The sequence below is a fragment of the Leucopleurus acutus genome, assembly GCF_964270905.1.
Source record: "Leucopleurus acutus genome assembly, chromosome: 2".
Taxonomy (NCBI): Eukaryota; Metazoa; Chordata; class Mammalia; order Artiodactyla; family Delphinidae; genus Leucopleurus; species Leucopleurus acutus.
In genome coordinates this window covers 30257111-30277197 of record NC_139143.1, presented here as the reverse complement: position 1 = coordinate 30277197, position 20087 = coordinate 30257111, and the positions used below count along the sequence as shown (strand labels likewise).

The 20087-nt window shown below is 36.4% G+C and overlaps 1 protein-coding gene across 1 annotated transcript in view; it reads left to right on the top strand.

Moving 5' to 3' along the window:
- Positions 1-20087, top strand: part of WDR64 (WD repeat domain 64) — a gene marked incomplete at both ends in the record, with an annotated part of 159241 nt that overhangs the window by 16476 nt on the left and 122678 nt on the right. Inside the window, 6 exons of the mRNA XM_082833645.1 lie at positions 7122-7224; positions 9700-9803; positions 12518-12547; positions 13801-13911; positions 16370-16584; positions 19589-19723. Of these exons, the coding sequence (XP_082689771.1) occupies positions 7122-7224; positions 9700-9803; positions 12518-12547; positions 13801-13911; positions 16370-16584; positions 19589-19723 (698 nt within the window). The remainder of the gene's footprint in view (positions 1-7121; positions 7225-9699; positions 9804-12517; positions 12548-13800; positions 13912-16369; positions 16585-19588; positions 19724-20087) is intronic.

The following is a 20087-nucleotide window of genomic DNA, read 5'->3' as shown; positions in this document are numbered from 1 at the left end:
ATTTCGAATGCAATAGTTTCAGACCACTAAGAATGCAAAAATGAGTGTATAACAAATAATTCATGTCAATATCAATAATTTATGCCTTTCAGGAAGTTACATAAGTCTGTTTATATTATATTACACACTTAGATTCAGGAAATCAATGCTCTAAAAATGTCCCATAATGACAACAAATGAGACACAGTATAGTTCATTTTTACATGGAATTCTACATCAGCTGAGAATTTGGCCTCTGTGTATTTTGTAGGGATATCTGTTTTGAGGAAAGATAATTATGTTACAAATTTTTGTTGTTATTGTAAATAAATAAAGCACTTTCTTGTCCTTGCAAAAAAACAAAACAAAACAACACCAAAAAACAACAACAAAAACACTAAATTCAGACTTTTCATGGTGTAGATGAGGAAATTGAGCCTCAGTGTCTCCCTCATCCATTCCTTCTTTTTCTCCTTCTCTTTCCCTTTTCAGCTAGAACATCATGATCATCTTACTTTTTTTTCCAAAACCTCCCATGCATGTTCTCATTTAATCTTCACAACAGCCCCATGATGTAGATTATGGAGGATAATATTATTGCAATAATAAAGAGGAAGAAAATGAAGCACAGAAAGGTTAACTGACTTGTCTAAAGCCACACAAAAAAATTGGCTTCGGTCTTGGAGTTGAGATTTTCTCCCTCTCTATATAGCAATTTCAAATTACATTATCCTGTTACATCCCTTGGGTTCCTATAAATTATATGCAAGTTTTAGAAAAATTTATGACCAGCCTCTGGCACACTGTATGTATATGAAGAATAACTTTGAAAAAATGGTGCAGGAAGTTTTTTATTTTTCTGTCATTTTCCTCACAAACTATCTGTGCTAGTGCTCCTAAGAGGCATTTCTATTTCAAGCCATGTGACCTAGCCTTTCTGGGCTTCAGATCTGTCATCCGTAAAATGGAAATTCAATGCTGGAAGACTAATTTCATTTCAGTGTGAAATGAAATTAGTCTTTTTTATCAGACAGTCAATCTTATCAGGTAGTACAAACTAGGTTTATTCTTTTGAAGTCTGGCACAAACATACAAACCTGATTGTATATAAATCTCTTTGTTGTAGCAATGGCACAAAAAGGTATACTTTCTTTTCCTAGGTTTTAGATGCAAATGTACTTGAAAAAATTGATACTTATAGAATAATGAAACCTTATAACTCAACTATCATCTGGACCTGCCCCTTTAATTTATAGTGAGAGAAATTAGATGTAAAGAAATCTAAAGAAATGTGATTGTCTTAAATTTATAAAGCCAGTCAGTAGAAGATTCTGGTATTGATACAATTGTCTTTTCCTACAATAGTGTGTTAGTCTAAATTTCCAGTGGGCAATTCATAAACATGTTCCTTCCAGGAGCACACCCAGTTAATTCAAAGAAGAGCCATGTAGCACCATCTGGGATGCCTATAACTGTGTTCCCCCAAAGTGAATTTAAAATGAACTACTATAAATCTAAAACTATTTGCTGACTTCAAAAATGTGAAAAGAATGCTCCAGGATAGGTTAAAAAATGAGTTGCCTACTGATTTTTATTTTCCTCTGCTTTTTATTTTCTCCAAATATTCTACATTGAACATGTGTTCCTTATGTAATCCTAAAAAAAAAAAAGTGTAGTTAAAAAGATGGATTAGTTAATGCGTGGAGCAAGCCCTTGAAATAACAAAGTTAAAAGAAAATTAATACTCTAAAGCATCATTAATAGTCATAAAATACTCTAAGCATGTCACAGTTACTAGACTGAAATTTAAACTACTGAAAGAGAAATTTGAGATCCATGAGGCTATAGCCCATCACAAGAAAGGAGATATTTTCTCCTCTTTAAAAACATTATTTGAAACATTTCCTTTCAAAATGTAATAACTTTAGCTGTCTCTTTGGAAGGAGTTTATCTGCTATAATGTCTCTTAAATTTTTCCTCAATAAATTTTAGTAATTTGATGTTTTTAGTGTTCCTTGGAAATTGCTTATGGTAAGCATTGTAGTATTGTGTCACTATAAGCTTAAAAATAGCAAAATGTATGATTTCCATAAGAGCAGATATTGTACAGGATGGCACCTATCATAGATGTGACTGTAAACCACATGTATGACAAATTGCATGGCTGATGTGCCATCTGGGAAGGAAGCTAAGTGCTCAGTGGACAGTTTTGAACTTGCAAAGAGGACATTAACGTGGAAATATTAATTCCCTTTGTCATTTCACATTATTATCTGAAAATTCTCTCACACTATTATCTGAGGTTAAATTGGCTGCTAATATTGGTGTTTTTGCTGTATTTTGCACAAATAACTTACTGTACTGAAATGCATTTATAAAAGGAGGATGTGATAGGCAGAATGCTAAAAAGGTGTCCACCACCCCAGCTACCTGCCCCAAGATTCCTGTCCCCTGATTATCCAATCAAATATCAAAGTAATTTAGGTACTGCTGTGAAGGGACTTTGCAGATGCAATTAAGATGACTAATTAATTACCTTAAGATAGGGAGATTGTCCTGGATTATCTGGGTGGGCCCAATGTAATCACGTAAGTCCTTAAAAAGAGAAGAAGATTCTAAATGTGGAGAATTTAAGTACCATTGCTTGTGCTGAGATGCAGGGCCCCATGTAGCAGGACTGAAGAGAGGCATCTAAAAGATAAGGGCAGCCCCATCTGACAACCAGCAAGGAAATGAGGACCTCGGGCCAAGCACCTGAACGAGCTTAGAAGCAGACTCTATCCCAAGCCTTCAGTAAAGAATGCGTCTCTATTGACATCTTGATTTTGCCATGTGAGACCCATGTTGGACTTCTAACCCGCGAAACTATGAGCTAATACATGAGTGTTGTTTTAGCACACTTTGTTTGTGGTAATTTACTTCCACAGCAATAGGAAACTAATACAGAGGGGAGACTGTCAAAGATCAGAAAGAGTGTCTGTTGTTACAACCAGCAAAAAGCAAAATGTAGCTACAAGAGGAATCCAAACTTAACAGCAATGGAAGGAGGTTGCAATATTGGGAGTAGGAAGCTGGAGAAGAGGAAAGCAAGAAAAGGACTAAGGACTATGATCTATAATTATAATTACCTTTGGAAGGTTTGTTGTATTTTTTTTTTGAAGGTGTTGGGGGTAGGAGTTTATTAATTAATTAATTTATTTATTTTTGCTGTGTTGGGTCTTCATTTCTGTGCGAGGGCTTTCTCTAGTTGTGGCAAGCGGGGGCCACTCTTCATCGCAGTGTGCGGGCCTCTCACTATCGCGGCCTCTCTTGTTGCGGAGCACAGGCTCCAGACGTGCAGGCTCAGTAGTTGTGGCTCACGGGCCTAGTTGCTCTGCGGCACGTGGGATCCTCCCAGACCAGGGCTCAAACACGTGTTCCCTGCATTAGCAGGCAGATTCTCAACCACTGCGCCACCAGGGAAGCCCCTGTATTTTTGTTTTTAAGATGAGAGAGATTCCCGCATGCTGAAAGGAAGGCGGTAGAAAGAGAGAGAAAAGAGCCAATCTCTGAAGATGAAAGGGGACGAGTTGCAAAGAATACGTAGAGGGATGAGTCTAGGAAAGGAGAAACACATCTTCCTTTAAAAGGGAGAAGGGAAGAAAGAATGAATCCAAAACCAGGTTAAGTTTTGAATAGGGTGGCAGGAAATACTGAGAAAGCTCTTGTCTGGAGACTTCTACTATCATCTGAAGTAGGAAATGAGGCCAGCTGCAGAGTAACAAGGAGCACATGTTTGATAAGACTGGAGAAGGTTTGACGTTGCTTTTGTGGACAATGTAATACAAGATCACCCAGAGAAGCATGGGATGAAGGCTGGGTGGCACTGAAGACCCAGGAGGCTGGAGCTTGTGAATGATTCATGGCCCCATCCATAGGGCTGGGAGACTTTTTCTGTGGCTGATCTGCCACAGTAATTGGGGTGCAAGGAGCACAAGCAGTTGGCTTCCTTGCACCCAAGTAGGAGTTGGGTTTCCTGCCAGGCCAATGCAGTGGTAGAAAAGGATGAAGGACCGTGGAAATGTGGAATTGAAGTGACAGACCACAGATTCTAAACTGAGTAAGAAAGGAAATGAAGGGCTTCCCTGGTGGCGCAGTGGTTGAGAGTCTGCCTGCTAATGCAGGGGACACGGGTTCGAACCCTGGTCTGGTAGAATCTCACGTGCCGCGGAGCAACTAGGCCCGTGAGCCACAACTACTGAGCTTACGCATCTGGAGCCTGTGCTCCGCAACAAGAGAGGCCGCGATAGTGAGAGGCCCACACACCGCGAAGAAGAGTGGCCCCCACTTGCCACAACTACAGAAAGCCCTCGCACAGAAACGAAGACCCAACACAGCAAAAATAAATAAATTAATTAATAAACTCCTACCCCCAACATCTTCTTTAAAAAAAAAAAAGAAAGAAAGGAAGTGAAGGCTGCAGGGATCTGATAAATGAGGAAGGGCAAGAGGCTGAATTTCCCTCTTAGTTCTGACTGGCCGAGGAGTCATATAAATCTTTCCCAGTGAGGTTCCACACACATCAATTTACTGCAGTACCCATCTGACTCGTCTTTTTCTTTTAGAAGAAATGTTTCCACTCCCAAGTGGACTGACAGTTTTAAAGTACTATCTCCAGAGAGAGCCTAATTTTCTCGTTAGTGGTTATGGTCTTGATATAATTTATGATTTTTTTCCTCTCTTCCATGAGACCTTCTTAATCTAGGCTTTCTAATGATAATTATAGCTAATATTTTAAGAACAATTATTATATTCCAGACACAGTGCGAAATGCTCTACACATGTTACATCATTTAACCACCATTAAAAAATGCCCTCAGAAGTTTGACCTTTTATTCTGCTGATGAGAACATTGAGACTTAAGGAGCTAAATGTATTTATCCCAGTTCTAAGTACCAATCAGTTGGAGAGTCTGAACTCAAACACTGGACTGTCTGATTCCACAGTGCATGCTCTTGCCATAAGGCCATATTGTGGGTTCAAATGATATAGGATATCAGGGAACTATATTCAATATTCTGTGATAAACCAGAATGGAAAAGAATATGAAAAAGAATATATATGTATAACTGAGTCATTTTGCTGTACAGCAGAAATTAACACAACATTGTAAATCAACTATACTTCAATAACTTTTTTTTTTAAATGATACAGAATGTTGGAAAGGGGGAAATTTTCCCTTCTAACCTCTTGAGTTCTTGTGACTGGATTAACAATAAAATTTACACAAGACAGATTAACATGAGAAAAAGAAATTTTAATTTATGCACAGGGATGTCCCACAGAAATAGGATCTAAGAAGTGGCCAAAGCGGGCAGCTTTTTGTACTTTTTAGACAAAGAAACAATAAATTTGTGAGGAATTGAGAGGACAAAGAAATTTAGGTGTGGGGTGCCCATTAGTAAAGAATATAACAGAGTTTGGGCTTGGGGTAGTAAATTAAAGAAATAACAAGGTTTGTTTATATAGGCTTCTCCCTTCTAGGCACAAATTCTCTCTCTTTGTCAATAAGGGTGTCCCTTCTACCTCTGGATGCAGGCTGGTACATCCTTTCATGTGAAAGTGAAAGGGAGTGTACCTTTCACACAAAAGCTTTATTTCCTGTTTTCAGGGAGACAGGAGGATCAGAGTGTCCCTCTTGTGTTTGCTGTTTCTTAAGTAACTTTAATTCATAATAATCGATATGCCACTGGCACACATTTTGGGTTGGCCTACTCTGGGCCCCAACAAGGTTTAAGGTGCAGATCAATGTATGTCTATTAACTGGGTAATGCATCAATCAGTGATGGCAGGAAGTTGCAGGGACAAAAGATTCCTGTCCGCTCCAACAGAGATCTATTGAAAGCTCTCTGCTTTCTCTTTTCTCAGTCCTTCAGAGGTAATTAGATACTAAATGCAGAGGTTCTGTACTCATGGAAAATTAGTGGCAATTTCTGAGAAGATAATAAATTACTTAAGCTTTTAATTGAATACTGCTTTTGCTGGTGGGAAGAAAACTGGAAAATACAAGAGAGTCTTTGATAATCTTCATCTTCCCAAAGAATGAAATCTAATTGTAGGAAATTATTAAGGCAGCTGGTTTATGTTGTTAGGTTTGGATGGGGGAGAATGTAAAGGAGGAAGTAGTAACATTTGTAAACCAACTGATGAAAGGACATGTTAACACCTAATGCTAAGCCATCATCTAGCATCAAAATAGACAAATGTTATTAAAACAAACTGATATATAGTTGGTTTTGATTTATTTTCAATTGACTCATTTAGTCACTAGGTCCTTTATATGGAAAGTGTGGTCCCTCATGGGGAGCTCTTAGAAATGCACACTCCCAGGCCTACGAGTCAGAGCTGCACTTTAGTAGGATCCCAGTGGTTTGCATGTACACTTGAATTTCAGAAGCTCATTCTGTTTATTCACTACCAAGCACCAACTAGTCTCAAGTTTATAAGAAATACAGTGTGTCATTAACTTCTAAGGACTTTATTTCTGCTTATTCATAGACAGCTGAAAAACAGCTATCTTATTTTTCAAATTCCTTGGAATTACATAATCTGACAATTTATTCACAAATAAAATGCACTTTTTTACTTCAAGATATCTTTTCATAGTAATTAATTTTCATGCAACACCTGGAGGATAGGATTTGGAACAGTAAAATTCCAAAATTCCCCTGAAAAAGGAATGAAAAATCTTGTTCAGGAAGATTTATGGAAAATGGGTAGGAATAGTTATTTGAGAGTGGCCAAATTCATTGTCAGGATTTTCAGCTGAGACCCTGTCTGATGGAGGCTGATTTGATTTCCAAACAAGTGCCATCTCCTAATTGAACTATCAGTCTGAGCAAGGACACCAGCCGAGTACATCAGTTTATCTATTGGAGAGAAAAATCAATGACTGCTCAAAAATCATGCACCAGCAGCATGCGGTATGTTGAATACATTAAACTGCCTTCTGATATTTATATCAGAACCCCTTGATATTTATAAATCAAGCTGTTGATTGTTAGTCCAAATTAAGACTTCAAATTCAACCAACATTAAATCTCTTACTTTACAGCCATTTCTGAGATATTGTGCATGTTTATATGTGTTGTTTGGGATTTTAGATCTTTGGATACTTCTCCTCTGAAGAAGATTCTCTTACTTCGCAAATGGATGAAGAAAATTTGGTTTTCCTCGTTTCTAGAAAACAACGAGTTGTAATTTCAGGTGATAATTTAAATTTCCCTAACAGATTAATGTGGGTTTTAATATTTTCTCAAAAATAAATATTGGGACTATAACATTTCCATTAAACCATTTTTCATCTTATTTACTTGATCAATACTTTATAACAAGAAAGGGGAGTGACAGTTTCGAATGCAATATCAGAAGAAACTTGCAGTTGAGTTGGAAATATCATTGCTCTGAAGGACACTAAGTAAGGTATGTTAGGGAGGGAAATTCCCATTTTCCTGAAGAGGTTCAGATCTTAAGTTAAAGCTCTCTACAATGTCACCTCAATAATGCATGCTTTGGTACCAAATGGATCATATTTTTAAAAATAAATATTCTTAAAATTGAATTTTCAAGTTTTCACTTATTAGAAGTCTTTCCCATGTCCTCACCCTTAATTATCTTATGGAGGTTTAACCCTACACCTCTAAAACTGTAAATTTGTGCCAATCACAGAGGAGTGTTACCTCAGATTAAGAGGTCTCCAGTTTACATATGTCATTTGTTTTAAAATTTGAAACTGGACCCCAGGAACTCATTTCCCTCTCCACTATTGACAACTTGGGTTTTCTTTCCTTTCTTCCCTACAGGGAGGAAGAAGTCCAAGGTGAGGAAAGGCAAACCCTGGAATCTGCCCCGTCCTCCAGCGTTTCATAGCAAATTCTGAGATGAAGGGCATAGTCTAGGTCAAATCTGGTGTTCCTTAAAAGGAAAAAAAAAAAAACCCAGTCCTTTGTGAGCAAAACCCACCCTTGTTTTTGACCCTTCCTTAGCCCAACCATAGGCCTCACCAGAGCCTAACCTCTGGGTCCCTCCATGGGAACTATCATCAAAGAACAGAAGCAAGGGAGCTATCCCTGCTTCTGTCATCACTGAGTGAAGAGTGGCCAGTGAGTAAGGGAAATATGTTGCTGGCATCCTAAATTAGAACTTTGAAAGCATCTTTATAGATAGCAGTTGGGTTCTGTACCTTGTTTATTCACTCAGCAAATAATCGTTAAGGTCTACTTTGTGGGCCGAGTAACTTTCTAAGTGCTGGGGATACAGCAATGAACAAACAATCATAAATCCCTGACGTCATGGAGTCTACATTCTAATGGGGAGAGATAGACAATAAAAAAATCAAACAAGTAAATTAAGTGCTACAGAAAAAATAATAAAGTAGGCAGACTGTGGAGAAAAATAAAACAGGAGTGTGGGAAGAAGCTGGTTTGGAGAGATTTTAAATAGGGTAGTTGGGGAAAACCTGAAGGAGATATGAGAGCGAACCACACACTTCATGCTGGAGTGGAGTGGTAGGGGGACAGTAGTAGAAGATGAGGTTAGAGAGGCAACAGTGGCATAGGCACAGATGTCCAAGGACTTGTGGACATGCTAAAGACTTCTGAGTGAGACAGAAAGCTGTGAGAAGGCTGCAGAGAGGAGAGAGGCCTGGCCTGAGTTACCCTTCAAATGTTCTGGCTTCTGTGATAAAAGTGGTCTATAGTGGGGAAGGAGTTGAAGCAGAGAGAATGATGGTGGCTTGGAATAAAATAATATTCTGTGCCTGTTTTTTCATTATTGACCCCTCCAAGGAATCTTTTGGACCTTCTTTTCTAATCTCATCCCAAATCCCCTCTCAACCTCCTTCCCCCTGACCCCTAGACATTTTAATACCTCAGATATACTGTATATCGGTCTATGTACTGTATGTATATCTGAGCTTTTGACACAGAGAGTAAAACTCATTCACACACCACCGCCACCGCCACCCCCTGCCCAAGAACCAATTTGTACCCCTTTGGGAGCAATAATTTCTCTGTTGAGAATGCATGAATTAGGGGGATAATACTGGAGTGTGAGATTTGTCCACTTGCTTTTCCTCTCTAAGAATTTACAATTATAAAAACTTGATTTAAATCATCCTGGGAAGAGGCCCAGTATGTGTGGCTTTATCATTCAGCACATAGGCAAAGAAACTTGAAAGTGTTTTTTTCAAAATGCATAAAGTAAAAAAAAGAAAAAAAAAGCCTTAAAAACAGTATTAAAGTAGTTTCATTCTTTTGTACTGGAAAGCCTGAGATAGTATTAGGTTTTTATTCTGTGTAAATCACATGGTGATAGTTCAAAGAAAGAGCTCCTGAGATGTGAAGATCTTAAAATAGAAATGATTCTAAAAGACATTTGGAAAACTCATTCTCTGAAATGTACACGTGGAGGTGGGATGGGGTATGATCTTACATTTTCTCTGGGAATTCATGCACCATGTTTAGTTGGAAAGCACTATAACGTCAGATTACTATCTCTAAGGATAATTAAAAAGCAATAGTTGTTCATTTTTTGGTTTTATTCCACTTTAATTTTTAAGTAACTAAAGCCTTTCTAGCAAAAAGTTGGTTGCTTCCTTTCTCTTTTTTTTAAATAAAACTAACAAGTGACTTTTAGGATCTTTACTGCTAGGAGTTGAAACGAGTGTTGTGCCATCAACAGGTAGTAGAAGACGCGATGTGATTAAGTGCATTGTCAAGATTCCTCAGTTGGATTTACTAGTAACAGCTTCTCAGAAAGGATTGATAACAGTCTTTAATAGCCAGGTAATTTGAAAGCTTGGATTCCTTCCTCCCTCCTTTCTTCCTTCCTTCCTCTCTTTTGTTTTGTCTATGCATTATGCCTATGTATCAGATGCAGCAGAAACCATAGCCATATTTCAGTTATTCCAAAAAAAAAAAACAACCAAGTATTACTAAAACGAGGAGCTCGCTGAACCCCACAGCAGTTTTTGAGGTTTTGGTAACTGCATTTGACATTGTTCCTTGGGGTGTCATATTGAACCATGTGGCATCAGCATAATTAAGGATGATCCTGGATAATTTCTCAGATAACATCATAAACACTCACAAGCCAAGTGATTTTGTCATAATACTACCAAGTAATAAAAGGTCCCAACAAGAACCTTGTACTTGAAGTTAAAAACAAGGCTCAAATTCTAGCTCCTCTATTTTAACAGCCTAGATGTTAAGTAGGGAACTTAATGAGCCAACTTGTATATTTTCACGTCTCTTTTTTTCATATCTGTAAAATGAAGACAATAGGATCAGTCTCCTCTCCCTCAGAGGATTGTAGTGAATTTCAAATGAGATAATGAATGTTGGAAACATTTTAAGGCATTGCTATTATTGTCATTTCTTTCTAAATTTATGTTTTGGACTTCTATTTTCAAACTATGAGAGATTTTCATGGAATGTAAGATGATATCATCTATATCATATTTCACCATGAAAATAAATGTTTGGTGTTAAATATCAAAAAATTGGTCCAATTATTAGTTTATTTCCAAGTAGAGGCAAGCTTTATACAAATAAAATATATTTAAAATAATCATCACATGATTAAAATTTCAACAATAATTTTCAGCCTTTCAGTGATTTCCATCATAGGCAGCCAGATCGTGTCAGAGAGGGTGGCCTGCACCCAGAGGTGCAGCAGGAGATTCTGAGCATGGGTGTGGAGACTGGCTTTGCCTCCACACTGCTAGCTGTGCATGTTACTTTTTATATCCAGGCCCCAGTTCCTCCTCATCCAAACCAGAGAATATCCCTCCCTACGTAGTTGTGATGTTTACATGAGTTAATCAACATAAAGCACTTAACATCATTGTAAGCACTTAGTAAATGTTGGCAATTACAATTATGAACAAATAATGTGAAAATAAAAATGGATTTGCCTCATTGAAGTGTGAAAACCTTCCTTGATCACTCTTTTCTCGATGCATTAATTCCCTTCTCATTTTTTACCTTTATTTCCTCAAAAATAGAACTAACATGGTATCTAAAGAAAAACAGTGAGGAGGAAAATTATGATCTTCATAATGAAATAGTTCAGGGTTATGTGAAATAAGTGAGAGGGCATTATCATATTTCCAGATATGTCTCTCTCTCTCTCTCTCTCCCTCTCTCTCCCTCACACTCACACACACACTCACTCACACATGCTTATAGGCGCACACATGTGTACTCACGAACATGCAGATGCTCACCACCTGTTTCTATTTAAAGATTTGGTACTCCAGGAATAAATAGTATTTTGAATGCTGCATGCCTTAAAAATAGGATGGTACATTCTGTGAGAAAAGTAATTTGGCAGGGTAGGTCACAGGAATAATTTATTAAAAGATAGCCATTAATAATGCAAAATATCTTACACCCACAGTTTAGGCTCTATCTGAGGTAGAATAAATACATTTAAGGATTTTCATGGTGCTCGCTGGAGGGCTTGGTGATGTAGACTGTAAATGTCATTAATGAAAGTTCCTACAAAAAGGCTAGATTTAGAAAATTCAGAAGATATATAAGGATTATAAAAATTTTAGAGCAGATAAGAGAATTTTAAACAAGTGACTTCCACTAAAGATAGAGATAGAGAAATAGAGGAGGAATTTCTTTGAGCCCTTTATTTTTTCCATCTAGAAAAAAGTCCCGGTTGGAAAAGCATTTTTGAACTCTTCAGATGAAAGACAGTCTGTGATGACCAGAACTAACAGTTTTAGTAATCTCGATTTACTTTTTCTCCTTTTCACATGAGCCATCCTTCTGGGCAGCCATTTTCTAGACTTTCCCCAAGACCATTAGAGCATGCAAAAGAAACTAGGTCATTAATATATTTCAGACACTAACCTTTACCTTGGGAGCATTTAACATGCTTTAAGGGTATAAGAGGCTGCTCAAGTAATACATACTAGCTCTGCTTGGATAAATCTATGATTCTCAGCCAGCATAGTACTTAGGATATGATATTCATTCAATACATATTTATTGAATAAAAGAGAAAGCCCACTGGATAGAATGTTCTTAAATCTCAGTAACTTGAGAGATAACTCAAATGAAAAGTTTTTTTTTTCTGTATCAATCTATATCCATATTGACCTGTTTACCGTTCTTGCCATTGCTGTTAGTATTATTTTGCAGTCCCAATTTCTGTTATCAAAGGTTGCTCTGAATAGCTAAAGAATGTGAGGCAGTTTGCAAATAGAAGGAACAAATAACTAATAAAGTTTAAGCCTAAGAGCATAGTGACCAGGCTTAAAGACAAGCCACGGAAACATAAACTTGCCCAAAGCAAACAGTGCATTATTTTACAGAGCTAGATTACAGCTAGATTTTTCAGAGGCAGAAGGAACAAGGAGACTAACAGAAGGTAGACATGACAAGTGAGGTTAACCAAGGAGGTACCGTGTTGCTTTAGAGCCAGCATTTTCATCTTTAATTGTAGTGCCAGCTGGGGATCATTATTCTCTTCCTTTTTCTTATAGATGAGAGTTCAGACCAGCACCAATGTTACAGTAAGTACTTTAAAAAAATTCCTAATTAAGTTAAACTGATTGATGATGGTTCCTCCATAACTAATCAAAATCTCAATGAAGAGCCTGAATACACTCTGAGAATAAGAGGTTCTCATAGACTGTAGCTTTATCTTTATTGACTAGGATCCAAACTAAAGCTTGAGCAACAGCAAAGAGGACACAGACCTTGCTTTCTGAGTTAATTTGATGGTAGAGAATTGCTTGGAAGCTGACTATTCCTTGGAAGCTTCAATTTAAAATCTTCGTCTGTTTTTCTAAGTGCTCACTATTGAGGAAAGTGAAAGACAGACAAAACCCATGTTGTGAGAACAAGGAAATAGCCAGTGAAAATTATTTGAAAACATTTTATTCTAAACTTGAAAACAGCATTAAAAAACTTGAGTGCAATATTGTAATTTATTTAATCCATATTGCTAACTGGAACAGTAATCTTGTGGCAGATATTGTAAAGCTATGGTGAATTGCTCTCAGAATCCCACCGTGGCTTTATGAGAGATGGAGAAGGATTGACTTTCACCCTGCTTGTATGCACTGAAATGCACTGAGAGTGCCAAGCAGAGGAGTCTCTGAGCCTCCATTTCTTAAACTTTCTTAAAATTCCTAACGGGTTTTACAGAAGGTTCAAGGGCATGCCTGAAACACAGGCAGCAGTTTCTGGCACAGAAGACACTCACGAGTGGGAGCCATTGTTCTCGTAAAGTAGTGTGTTGTCAGAGATATTATGGATCCTAGCCATGCCAATCTGGTGACTTTAGGAAAGCACAAGGCAGACTCACTGACCTCAACTTGATCACTGACCAGATGACCACCAAGGTCTTTTCCAGCTAAAAAATTTAAGCATGAGGACAGGGCCAGAAAACTCACTTAATCGGTGCCCTAAATCTAGTCCCACTGAGCTCCTGTGCAGAAGTGTTCTCATGTAAAAGAACAGTGCATAAAGATGACTGCTTGGTCAGTGGCTGTGTGCTTCCAGAGAGCTGTGCCAGGCTCTAGCTGTGTCATTCTCCAGATGATGGTTCTGAGAAACTCAGGCTGAGGGTGAAAGGGAAAAAGATGGAAGCTTCTTCTCAGGACATTGAAGAAGAGACCTTGTGTGGCTCCTCTGGAAATAAGGGGGCAAAATGGGGCTTTTAATGTAAGTAATCTGCTCTTTTAGTAGCCACCATTGTGTGATAAAACAAAACACAATATACTCCAAAACACAACATGCCAATCCTATGCTTTTCTATCAGGATACCTCCTGGATTACAGGTTGTGATTACCTCTCTCAGCTGAAACGAATTGTTGCTACTACTGAAAGGACCATTATTGTCTGGGATCATAAAGCTCAAGGGAGCAGCCAGGTACTGTGCCAAGAGATACTCAAAGAAATTGGATTGTCTTTTCCATACTGGGAGGAAATGAGCAACACATTTTCTCTATTGAACATCAGTTTCCTCATATATAAAATGAGGGAGTTTAACTAAGATAATCAAGTCCAGCATCAATATTCTGTGAGTCTTAATTAAAAGGGAACATTCTTTCCATTTAGTGTATGTTTAATTTGTTTTGTTTTTGAGAGAGAATGATTAGTTCCTTTCTTCTTTTATACCTTTCTCTGAATCCACGTATTATCTTTTTGGTTATACTCATGTTAACCAGTTCAAAGCCTTTCTCTTCAGTCCAGCTTCATTTGGCAAGAAAACTACTAAAATCAAATGCATAATCCTGGCAAAAAATCGAATGGGCAGATGTTAATGTTAATCTCCTCAGTTAGTGATATGTTACCACTTAACCAATTTACAATATTTATTGAGCATCTGTAGACATATAGAAGTAATGAACATGTTCCCTACACTCAAACAAAACTCAGTCTTGAAGATTCTCACAAACAAACATAATATATAATATAATGGTATAGCAAAAAAGTAAAGTAAAAAAGAACAGGTACTCAGGGAGAGGAGCGATCACTAAGCATTGGGGTTATTATAAAAACGTCCTCAGGAAGCAGGCTGACTTTGAAGGACATGTAGGATTAACAAATAATTTAACCTTCCTCTGTGCCATACTAGTCTCAGTAAAATAGTAAACTTCCTATTCTTGTCTACAATATTGGCCAACTAATTATACCAAGATGATTTTAAAGAAGGCAGCTGTTTGCTTAATGTATTTTATTATGTGATGTGTCACTATCTCATGTCGTATAGTTTGATTACAACTTCTTTTCCTTCCCGCTCTCTCCTGTTTTCACTCTTGCTTTTCAATCTCATAGAAGCCTCCAGTTCATTGAAAGCATCTTCTTCCACTCTTCAGTACCCCTGCTTCTTCCCTCTTTCCCTTCTCACATTACCTCCTGGATGGATCATCTCTTAAATCTCTGTCCTTCAAAACTTGAATCTCGGATAGATGCTATAGCCCTTCTTTGCTCCTTTGCAGTGGCTAAGCACTGCTAGAGAAAAACTCAGAGCCACACTATTTGTCATCACTACAAATTCAGGGTCTGCAGACTCACCTGAGCACTCAGGGGCATTTATCAATCTCTTTCTGATTCTTGCCAACTCACTTTCCCACTCCTGGCAAGTATTCCAAATTCCATTATTCTTCTCAAGCCCTTTCCCTTTCGACAGGTGAACTTCTTCCTGTTTCTGAGAATACTGAGTCTGAAAGGCTTGTCCTCTTTCAAATTCCAGCCCTCCACCTACAGCTTTAACTAACAATACAACACTACTTCCTTTCTTTCTTCCTTCCTCTCTCTAAAGACAAAATATCTGACACTCCCTGTATCTGACACCCCCCTATCCCCTCCTGCCTTGTCCAGGACAAGACTCCATAGCCTTTTCCCTTTCTATCTTTTTTGACATTAATCTCTTCTCCTAGGATCCTTCTTTTCAACCTCTTCTGAATCTTCTTCTCAACCAATTCAGGTCCCAGATCCAAAGTCACCTTCCCTGACCATGGGACCCAAAATGACCTCTTAAGTCACTCTTTATCACAGCGCTCTGGCTTATGTTTTTAAGTGCACATCCCATTATCTGGAATTATCTGTTTAATTCATCTGTCTCCCCCGACTAGGACAGTAGCTCCACAAAGTCAGAAATTTTTGTTCATCACCATAAGCCCATGCCTAGAATGGTTCTTGCCATGTTGTAGGTGCTCAATAAATATTTGTTGAAAGACTGAATGAACCTCTAAATATGCTCAAGTCTCACTCATTCTATAGGAAGCAAAACAAATTTTAAAATTTTTAAATACTTTTTTCTTCTCCTTAGGTAGAAATTAAGCTCCAGGAAAACAATGGCCATATAGCTTAGTGAACCCAGTTCAATAGTATAGAGTCAGCTTGATAAATGCTTGCTGAATATTTTTGGATAAATGTAGACGTTAGGATATTTTTCTCCTTGTAAAGTAATTGGGACTTTGATATTAGATTTTCCTATTTACCATCCATTTTAATTTCAATGGTCTTTTAACACCTGAACTTTTTAATGCTTCCTGTTAATATTGCCTTACGAATTCAAGAAAGGAATGTTCACAGTAATACATCAGAAAATCTCATTATTTATTGAGCTAGAGACACGTACTTCACACTTTTTCCCCACAAAACACCCAAAAGCACAATGTTGGGCTCAAAGTGAGAAGTTCATTCGTTAACTTCTACTTAGTTAACTTTGTTTCTTTCAAGTTCCTTTAACAGTGGGAATATCTAAAATGAGAAACAACAGAAAGTAAAATCTTATCAAATAATAAGAGCAATATTTAAATTTAATATTTAGATATTTAGAGCAACACGATAACTTATTAAAAGTGTTCTTCTGTTTCTAGGAAAACTATTTTGTCATAAAACCTATGGATCATTGCCTCCTGTGTGTGTGTGTAGTGTCTCTGCCTGACCAGCTCTGCCAAGATGACATCCTCTTGGGGGACGATGGTGGTTTTGTGAACAAATTCACAGTAAATAGTGATGACTTTGGACTCAAGCAGGCAAAATCCAAAAAAAAATTACAATATCAGGTGTTAGACTCAAAGAACTTTAAAAGGTAAGGGTATTACGGGAATAATCCAATTGTTTTAATATAGACATTGTTCAAGTATTTATGTAGTGAAAATAATATGCCAGACCCCATGGTAGAGATTTTAAATACAAAGCTGAAAAAGAAATGTTTTTACCTCAAGGAACTTCTGGTATAATAGGGAAGACAGACAGGAAAATTAGCAACTGAAATTCCTATTTTAAGTGCTACTGACAATGAAAATCTATAGGTACTTGAATGAATTCAGTGAAAAATTAAATCATGAATAAAATATAAAAGACATACATGGCTGTTTACTAGTACTTAAATATGGAAGACAATTCTAAACATAAAAGCAATGGATACAGAATTCAAAGAAAAAGTTTGATAGATTTGACTATACACATCAAAAGATAACATTTGAAAGTAAATAACAAACTGGGATAAATATATATAACAAATATGACAGACAGTTGGTTAATAATCTTTAATAGGTTTTAGAATTCAATTAAAAAACAATAATTTCTCAAGATAAAAACTGACAAAGACGATGAACAGTTAATTCACCCACATGCTCACACAGCAGTCAATAAACATTTCAAACTGATCATCAGGCAAGAATGCTAAGAACAGTTTCCAACTGATGAGGTTATGGGTGATTTCTATTGTCTGCTTTATAATTGTAGTGTTTTTGAAGTTTTTAGAGTAAGGCATATATTACTTTTATTAGCAGAAATACAAGTTTTATACTAAATACAACCTTTTTATTAATCAAAGAAGTACAACTTATAATCATATACAACTTCTCACGTAAAATTAGAACAGATTAAAAATGAGTATGATGTTGTGAGATGGGCATTCTCGCATACTGCTGGTGGTGGAAGTATGAGTTGAATCCCTTCTGGAAAGCAATTTGGGCAGATGCATCAGGTGTCTTAATAAACATTTATACATTGAGACCTGTGATCTCCATGTGTTTAAAAATATGATTATCACAGCATTATTTCTAATAATAAAATATCTAGTGTCCAACAATAGGGGAATGATTAACTTAAATAAGTAATCATTTAAATAAATAATTCAGGTATTATATAAATGTGTGATATAATATAAATTCTACAAATATAATTACATATTTTATAAATATGTCCATACATGTGTAATACATTTATATGTAAATTTCATTTTTTGTCAGAGTCCTAAAAAATATTTAAGGCATTAAGGGCATTCAGTAAATCATAGTATAACCATATTAGAGAATGCCATACATCTCCATTAAATTATATTTTGAAAGATATTTAATAATATGGAAAATGTTCATAATATAATATTAAGTAAAAAACTTCTTATTTTTTTATGTACATTGAATCCAGTTTTATTTATGTATACGTGTCAGTATGTATATGTGTCCATTTGTATGTCTGCGTATTTCTACTTAGAAAGAAAAATATTGAATGTAAATATCCCAAAATGTTAATGATGATTCTCTTTGGAACTTCAGAGAAGTGATTTTTCTTTTCTTCTCTATGGTTTTCTACTTCCTAAATTTTGTACAAACAAAATTTTCCTTTTAGAATAAGAAAAAAACTTTGAAAAATACAGGATTATATTTTGTTATTAATATAGCAAATATTTTATTCCAGAGATAGAATATGTAATTCAAAGCTCATTACATCTATTGCTACAACGGAATTAAGACTAGCCCATTGCTGAAACCCTAAGAATGACACAATGTTTATCTGGCTCCATTTTCCATCCTTCATATATTAGCAGTATTACTTAGTTCCACCAAAGTATTAAACTCTGATGCAGGAGTTTCCCAGTATGTGATGTGCTGCTCTATTTACTATCAAGCACTTTATTCCAATTATGATAGGCTCTTAGAATAGATGCTGAGACATGAATCTTCTCTTTACTGAGATGTGCATCACATGTCAGAAAATTCCATGGCCTGTTTTCCATCTCTGCTTCCATTAGACAGATATATTAGAAATGAGATTGGGGGAATTTGAGGAATGTGAGTACAGTTAAATGAATGCTAATTCATACTGGTTCTTTTGTAGATGATTTAATCATACAGCTGATCATTATATACATGACAAATTATTTGAGACTAAAGTGTATATATATATATATAAGCCGAGTGTTGAAGCAAAACATTGTAGAAATTAAAGAAAGAACTAGCCAGTATCCAGAGTTCAAAATTTAACACAATCTGGCATGGAAAAAAGAAATCTCCCCCGACTCCCACTCTGTTTAATCCAATATTGTCAAACTTTCCTGCCTTGAGTTATAAATATGTCTATTTCTCAACTACAATCTAAGGAACTTGGTGATAAGGATTTTACCTTAATCATCTTTATGTCCTTGGTACCTGGGATACAATAAGTGCTCAATAAGTGTTTGTGGACGAGGAAACAAATACACTATAAAATATGAGTAAATAAAATACCATGAAGATGGCTTCTTCCAGGTTAAGACAAGAAGAATTTTATGGCAGTTTTGGCCTCTAGTGCTAAACCTATCCCTCAAATGTCCTGTGTACTGATGAGCAAGCCTTTGACAAAGACTTTGAAGGCTGTCCTAGCCTCAGCTTTACCAGTGATCTGGGTTAGAAACTTCCTAGTTCTTCAGTTTTGAATGTATTCATGGGAAATATGAAAATGAATTGACTCATACAAGATAAAAAACAATATAAAACACAGTCCTCCATTTGCATGATCAGAATTTTTTCAGTAGGGTAAGGATGATCATGTCAATATTGGATTGGGTTTCTTCTAGATTATTCCTCTAATTCTGAATCTATAGCTCAAAATCTGATGATAAACTTTTATTTTTTCATTTAAAATATGATGACGATCATATAGTTAAACAATTGAAAGTATAATGCATAGGATAGTGTTACACATGTAGGCTTTACCACAGCTCAGAGCTGCGATTTGGTTAAAGTAAAAGTGAAATACCAAAGAGAAACTCAACATGATGTGTTTGTGAGTCTAACATAACCCCCTTTTTTTCTTGTAATTCTCAGTGTTAAAAGGAAGCTACATAATGACTGGGTTATGAAAATTAGATACATTTCAGCCCTAAATTGCTTTGGATCCTGCTCTGCAGACAGTGTTCATTCATTAGTTTTGGAATCCTTGAAGAGACTTGAGGATAATTTGTAAGTACAATTGTTTATATGCATAAACATTCTGTGACTTTCAGGTGTTTTCCTGAAACCCATGGCAGCCTTGGAGCTTTTAAACTGGTTTTTAGACATCTCAGATGTTAAGTATTCCATTTGTTCAACAAGATTAATTAGATTTTCAGGAGGAAGTTGAAGTTACTCATGCAAATCTGAACATGATGTGTCCTCCTAGAAGCAGTTTTGCTCCTTTGTTTTTTATTGCTATATTCTATTAAAGTAAATCAATATTGGTGTAGCTATATTTTCCAAATAGTGTTCTATTGGTAAAACTTTATACTTTAAAAATCATTCTTACAGGTCAATTGACTAGTCAATAGCCTGTGAGTATCTGTAGAAC